The sequence below is a fragment of the Lontra canadensis genome, unplaced genomic scaffold (assembly GCF_010015895.1).
Source record: "Lontra canadensis isolate GAN:19392208 unplaced genomic scaffold, GSC_riverotter_1.0 scaffold14, whole genome shotgun sequence".
Classification (NCBI taxonomy): domain Eukaryota; kingdom Metazoa; phylum Chordata; class Mammalia; order Carnivora; family Mustelidae; genus Lontra; species Lontra canadensis.
Window position 1 is genome coordinate 26,401,415 of NW_022631008.1, and position 7,648 is coordinate 26,409,062.

Below are 7,648 nucleotides of genomic sequence, written 5' to 3' on the forward strand. Positions count from 1 at the left end.
GCTCTAGGTGACTAGTTTTGGATTTTTGTTGTCTTTGTTTTATTCTTTGTGTCACTCACATAAGAATTTCTTTAATGCACTTTTCTCCTGCACCATATACATGTAGAATAATAGAAGATGCCCCGGTGCCTGGGTACCGGGTACCCAGGTAAGGAAATCTCCCTTACCCATTCAGAAATCTCATTACTTCCAGATGGGCTCTGCCTGCCTGCAGATCCCTGTACAGCTTCGCCTCTATCCCCTTGCACTGCCGAAGCCTCTTTAACCCTCTCACCTGCTTGCAGAGTTAACAAGTTAAGGCTGACTGGCAGGTAAACTAAGAACACCTCCCTCCCTGTAGGCTTGCCTCAGACATCTTGCTGCTGCCTACCATGGTACATTTTTGGATGAGTTCATTGTCAGAGAACTTCAATTACAGACTTTTTTTTTTTTTTAACATAAAGGCCAAAGTTTAAGTCAAATAGAGTTGGAAAACTAAGTCACTAACACTGTTATAATTATCATGGAAAGGCACTTGTGAAGTACAAGACTGGTAATAAGCAATAAGCAACAGGAGGCCATTTTGTGATTTTTTTCCTTCCCCCCCAGGAAGTCTCATGAAAGGTTAATTAAATATATAATCTCAAGAATATCTCTTTAGTTTAAGAGAGAACTCTTCCAAAGGTACTTTTTTAGAAATTACTTAATTCTGAGAAGCTGTTTTTTAAATTTTAGGGACATCCCTGTGGATTTCAAGTATATAGCAGAGCCCAGTATGCACTCGATGCCTGCGGTGACTTTGTCTCCAAACGGTGAGTGAGTAGGTAGAATGTGGTTTTAAATGAGCCTCTAAGACAAAGTGTGATTTCTGTATTCAAAAGAACTTTGGCCGTTTCCTCCTAGGGAAAGTCTGTCACAGGGCCATACTTGTATAAGGAAACCTTTTCGATATTAAAAGTAGTCACTGGTTTTCATCTGTGAGTCACCTCACCCATTCTCTTGTTTTTAAAAATAATAATAATGAGAAGAAGGAGGAGGAGAAACAGTGAACTGCAGCTAACACTGACAGAACATTCCATCTGAGGATCAGGGTTTTTTGTTTGTTTGTTTGTTTGTTTAATAATTCTCCTTCCAGCAGAATCATGTTCAGTCATTTAGTGATTTTATTGTGAGCTCTTTTTCTTTCAGAGGATAGACAATTTTGATCTTGTTCCCCATAATAAGAATACTTTAGCAATTTACTGTAAAAGATGTTCTCAGGCAAAATAAAAACGATAAATCCAGCTGCTACTGTTTTCTGTTCAATAGCGCATCGCCTTCTAAGTACGAAGTAACTTATACTGCAGATATCCTGACAGTATACTGACAGACTCAGCCCTGTCCATGAGGGTGTTGGAGTAGACGGTCTGATGTTTGGGCAGCACTGTCACCGAGGCCCCTTTTAACTCCCATAGCTCCTGTGAGTGTGGAGCAAGGAGGAGGCGGCAAGAAATCCTTTGCTCATCCATCCAGGCGTCTGCCACAGGCAGATCAGTGATCATTTTTGTCAAGCGCCTTATGATTTTTATGAGAAGAGCCACCTAACCAGGTCTGATTTTGATAACCACCACGTTGTATACCATCACATTTGTCTCTCTCTACACCTTATGTAGTAATTTTTACACTCCCCATCACAAATATTGTGCCCATCTTGAACAAGGCCATCTACCCTCTCAGATTGAATATTGTTAAGAGCATTCCCTTCGTTAATAAGTGTGCAAGTATGTCGGATGCAAGAAGATAACTACAGTTTGGGCTCTAGAGACTTTGGTGAATCTTGGGTAGATAAAAGCAGGTTGGCCTTTCAGGAACAGTTCCAATATCTCTTTTTTGTACGGTTTTATTTAATAATACTGGGTTTTCTCACCTAGCATTAATCTTTCCTTTTTCCATAATTAACACAGATAAGCCTCTTTTCCCCCATGGTTCTCTTGTCTGTGCTTACTCCTAAAATTAATTTCATTTCATAAAATTTTCTTTAGTTTTGTTAATGCTAAACTCAGAATTTCTGTATATCCTTATTCAAACAAAAAAGGCTTTTATATGAAGCGTGCTCAATGATATGGGATTATTCGAGTGAAATCCATTACTTCTTTATATATAAATCCCTCTTGTCAGTGACAAATTTGTAATGCTTTATAGCTGGTATGGTAAATTCATTTTCCTATTATTATAAAGCAATTGGGAACAAAAGAATATTAACATCTGAACAGATTGAAAATGAGTCTTTTCAGAATTTTCAATCTTGCTCTAACATGTCTCATTTATTGAATTCACAGGGAAATGGCTAGCCTGCCAATCAATGGACAATCAAATCTTAATTTTTGGAGCACAGAACAGATTTAGATTGAATAAGAAAAAAATTTTTAAGGGCCATATGGTAGCGGGTTATGCTTGTCAGGTGGACTTTTCACCAGACATGAGGTAAGTTTAAATTTTCTTTTATATTCTCGTATTCAAATGTGATGACATAAACAATGTCGTACAAATAGTAACAGTTTAAAAATCACTGTCCCATATGTAATCGCATGATTACTATGCAGATTGTCACAACGCCTGATGGAAGGACAAGAACAAGTTTTGAAAACTACATTTGGCTTTTTTAAGTTCTTCAGTGGGTCTCTTTATCTTGCTTAGTCTTGTGCCCTTTAACCACAGCATAAGTTCCTGTCCATACAGTCTATGCCGTATTTTCTCTCTGCTTTTCTGAATCACTATATGGCTGTGATCAAACACTGGCAGAATTAATTCTGTATTGCAGTGTTGACATTAAAAACTTCCTGTAGCTTTTCTGTGGTGAGACCTCAAATCCAGCTCTTGAGTCTTTCTAGGCTGCACTGTTTGTGAAACCCGAACAAAGTCTCTCTATGAGTAAAACTCTGCATTCATTCCCTCATTCTTAACTAAAATATATAAGGAGAAGTAATCCAGAAGTCTGTGTAACCTTGTATATTTTAGGCTAGGAATTATACCGTAGACTCCTGCCTCCGAGTTAGTCTTAAACATTTTCAGAAGTGTTGAAGCCAAAAAGTAATTATGAAGGTGGTTGAGTCCAATTACAGTAGAACAGGTGTCCCCGGGCACTGTGTGAGGCCGGTTCCCCTGCACTGTTTCTCTCTAAAGAGTGATTGGATACTGCTTCTGTTGTGGCCCCTGGGTTTCCCAACCTTCCAGGCTAATCCATTTTTTACTCACAGATTGGTAGCTCGATGGGGAGAGTGTTTCGGGTAGAAGTTTAAATCATAGACTGCTTTATGCTCTACTCTGTTATTCTCACTGAGCATTGTGTGTTCGCACTGACTTACTTACATTACCATGAAAAAGATAAACTCCCGGTGCGCCTGGGTGGCTCAGTGGATTAAAGCCTCTGCCTTAAGCTCAGGTCATGATCCCAGGGTTCTGGGATTGAGCCCCGCATGGGGCTCTCTGCTTAGCGGGGAGCCTGCTTCCTCCTCTCTCTCTCTGCCTGCTTCTCTGCCTACTTGTGATCTCTGTCTGTCAAATAAATAAAGTCTTTAAAAAAAAAAAAAAAGGAAAATATAAACTCCCTGTTTCTTATCCATTTTGTCAGTTTAAGGTGAATTTAACAATTTAATCAAGGTGAATTTAACAATTTGAATTTATTTCTCTTCCCATTCTAGCTATGTGATTTCAGGAGATGGCAATGGAAAACTGAACATCTGGGACTGGAAGACGACAAAACTCTACAGTCGATTTAAAGCTCATGATAAAGTGTGTATAGGGGCAGTGTGGCACCCTCATGAAACATCTAAAGTCATAACGTGTGGTTGGGATGGTCTCATTAAGTTGTGGGATTAATGAGATTAATCCTTATCTAGGGTCATTTTTGATCCAATATCATATTTAACTATATTTAATTATTAAATGTATTGGATGACAACTTGATTTACAAATTATGATTTCCTTACATGGCCTTATGAAATTGACCCATTGCTTAAAAAATTTTTTTTGGTAAATTTGGCTCATACAATCTCATTGGCAACTTCATTTTGTTCTTTATAGATGTTATTTATACAGAAATGGCCATTGGCTTTCATTGTGGTGAGTAGTATTTGTTGGCAGGCAGTTTGGTTTTACCCCCCTCCCCCCCCCTTGACATAGCAAAAGGATCTCTTTGGGGTTGAGGAAGAATCCCTGGTGGATTGGGGGTTTTAAAGGAGGTAATATAATTAATGACAGATAATTCTGAAAGGCACCATGTTTACCTCTTCAACAAAAAGGGAAGTAGGAGCAGGGACGATGTAATTTAATGTGAATTTGAAAGAAAATAAAACCACGCACAATTACTGTTCCCATTATTTTTGGTGGGTCAAGTTCAAATCTTTGGATTCAAGAGTTCTATTTTTTATGAGATATATCGTATGTTTACTTGTAAGGCAGCAATCTTCTCTGACTGCAGTGTTCCTTTAACTATTAAACAATGGAAAATAAACAGTCCAGAGTTTTTTCCTTGGCTTTCTTCCCAGTCAGTATAGACAGGACTATAGGTAATCAGAGAATTATGTTATTTTTGAAAGTGAAACTCAAGAGAATTGAGTCAAGACTTTGAGTTTTATTTGTATTTACTATCTGTAAGAACCTGGCTACACTTCCAGAAATCAGGGTCTCCTAGGTCATCGATTCATAGATGTTACTACTGAAATACTCCTCATAGGAGATAGGGTATGAGGGCGTTGTCCAAAATGTCAACTTGTAATTTCTTTGAAGTAGTGTGTTTGATCTTTAAAATTATTCTGATTTTGCTTATGAATATATGCAACAGAACTTTTAAGGAGTAGAAAAATTTTTAACTTCTCTCCGAATCTCTGAATAAAATTGACACTCCAGGAAGATGGCTGTCATTCCCCAGTTTGAGAAGCAATAACTAGTTGGTTTAAAAAAAAAAAGTTTAAGAACTCGGATTGTGAAATCAGGATAGCCTCTTGAATAGAGTAGCTAACAGCACTTTGGTTGACAAGCCATTTCTCCTGTTTTATTACAAATCTCTGTAAGATATGTGAATATTTGAATGTGCTTTGAAATATTTCAGTACCATGCTTAAAGACGTTGGTTCATAGCTGCTCAGAGTGCTGACTTAGAGACCAAAATCATGTTGAATGTTGATATCCTAAGGGCATTGGGCTCTCGAGAGCAATTCATGCTCCTTGTGCTTAAGAACTTCCATTTTCAAAAAATTAACTTTTAAAAAGGCCCGGTATAGATGACCTGGCACTATGGCCACATATAAATAAATTTCAAAGAAGATAGAAAAAGAGAATAAAAAATGGTAAGACATGTTATTTTGGGGCACACAGACACTCAAAGAAATACGAACATACTACCCGGCCTCTGCCTTTGTGTATCTGCCAGCAAGAGTGGCTGCCCTTCCCGAAGAGGAAGGAATTCACACAAGACCTTTTCTTTAGTCCCAAACCACTGGTTTTAACAAATGTGAATGATTGAATTGTGATGGGACAGAAAGAATTAATCATACATTTAAGTGATCTTGTTTAGCATCAGTATTGTATATGTTGCAAATCATAATTTCTAAATCTGGATTTATTTTATTGTGTTTTTGACTGTTTCTAAACTAAGTAACTGTATATAAAAGTTGTCTCTTTTTTTAAAAAAATCATATTTTTAAATAAAGCATTTTTTTCTAGAAAGTGTTACCAAAATTTTCATTCTTAGTCTTAAGTCTTAACTGTTGAGACAACAGCTTAAACCATCTGCAGATTTTAAATGGTCATTTTTATTTTATGGGGAGAAATGCTTTTAGAAGTGGGGATGATATATAAATATGGTATATTAATGGATTTATTCTAGTTAATATCAGAAATATGGGGCAGCACGCTGACAGCACACAGATTGAGTCTAACACATTCCATATTTGTTCACTCAGTGGTGGCACTGAGTTATGACTGCACCCATTTCAGAGTATACAAATGAGTGGGGTTCTTTTCCAGCTTAAAAAAGTCTCAAAATTGTGTTGTTATTGGAATTAATTGGTTACCTTCTGGCCCCTTTTCCTCACTGCAGCCTTTTGATCGCACCCAGATTTCCCTCCTAAAGGTTAGCATAAAAGTGATGCTTTACTGAAAGTGTTAATTAAATAAATATTTAAATATTGAAGCAGAAGCTGGGAATATTTTGTCCTTATAAGGAGACAGTTTTAAGATAAGGAACAGGAAACAGTATCAAACAGGCACTTCTCTAAGTAAAAAAGTGTAGAGTGATTCTTGACGATGCATTGTGAGGCTGGTTGATGCCCTTATTGGCATATTTATAAATTACCAGAGGGAAAACAGTGACAGTGAAATATTAAACTCTTGAATGACAGCCGTAAGGACTGCGGCACCACCAATGATTATAGAACGCTTTCCTTGAAGAACAGTGTCTCTCAGTGCAGACTGAGAACCCTCTGCATGAGAATCACCTAGAGACGGTGTTGCTCGCTGAGATACAGAAGAGGAAAGAGCCATCATGAAATGAGGTATGAGGAAGGCACGTACGAAGTGCCATCCAGTCAATGTGGGTTTCAGGGTGAGACCTAGGGAACGCGGATGCTGTGTGCCATCAAAGATGCATGTTTTCCACATACTGACATCTCTGAAATAGGGCTGTGTCTTAAAATCAGCGCTGTGTCATGGTTTAATTGGCTGCATTCTCTCTTAGTGGATCATACAGTAACTGATAAAATACAGTAGAAACAAGGCAGGTGCTAGGGGTCCTATGAAGAAGAGATGATCCAGTAGAAAGAAGGTTCTATCACAGCACGTGGCTCCAAATTCATGAGAGCCCATAAATTTGCAGAGAACACCCATGTTCTCAAATGTTCTCGCTTTGATCAATGGGTAAATAAAACAAATGAACCAACCAAAGACTGCCATTGGGAAATATAGAGATATTTATATTAATATATATTTGAATGTATATTAATGTGAATATACCAAAAAAGTTGTATGTTCATTCACTGGGTCAAACTCAGCACTTTTAGCAAGGTCCCCAGTTGATCCTCACACTAAGGATGAGAGCCGGTACTGCAGAGTCTGAGTTTGTCTTAAGTATTTCAGAAATGGCACTCTTTGGTACACGTAAGAGAAATTTTGTTAGCCAGACATAAATACATGTGTGTGTGCGTGTACATTTAGGTATGTGTATATATATGCATGTGAAGATACGTATGTATATACATTTTCTGAATTTATATGTTCGTAATCACTTTAATCATTGTGGAAACAGCTTTCTCAACCTAAACACTGTCATTTTATCTGGAACTTAAAGGAAAAAAAGTTGCAGCTTGGAACCAGAGTCCTTATAGGGGCTTTAGTTTTAGTGACAAAGAAAGAGCAAACTCCTCTGCCTGTACAGCTTCCTGTAACTGCAATCACAATCTTTAGGGGAATTTTCTAGCCCCCCACATCCTATTCTTCACTCTTCAGCATTTGCAATCTGAGGGACTGACTCAAATCTCAAACATTTTTTAAGTACACATTCCAGGATAGTGCTAATAGAAAATGTGAGCTATGTGTGTAATTTTTTTTCATGTGTACAATTTTTAACTTTCTAATGGCCACATTAAAAAATGGGATATTAATTTTAATAATACATTTCATCTAATAAAATATAG

At 37.5% G+C, this 7,648-nt stretch overlaps 1 protein-coding gene across 1 annotated transcript in view; it reads left to right on the forward strand.

Annotated features, from left to right (window-relative positions):
- Positions 1 to 4,114, forward strand: part of CDC40 (cell division cycle 40) — a 50,183-nt gene extending 46,069 nt beyond the window's left edge. Inside the window, exons 13-15 of the mRNA XM_032858305.1 lie at positions 715 to 791; positions 2,298 to 2,442; positions 3,660 to 4,114. Coding sequence (XP_032714196.1) covers positions 715 to 791; positions 2,298 to 2,442; positions 3,660 to 3,837 — 400 coding nt within the window. The 3' untranslated portion in view covers positions 3,838 to 4,114. The remainder of the gene's footprint in view (positions 1 to 714; positions 792 to 2,297; positions 2,443 to 3,659) is intronic.
- The last annotated feature ends 3,534 nt before the right edge of the window (positions 4,115 to 7,648 follow it).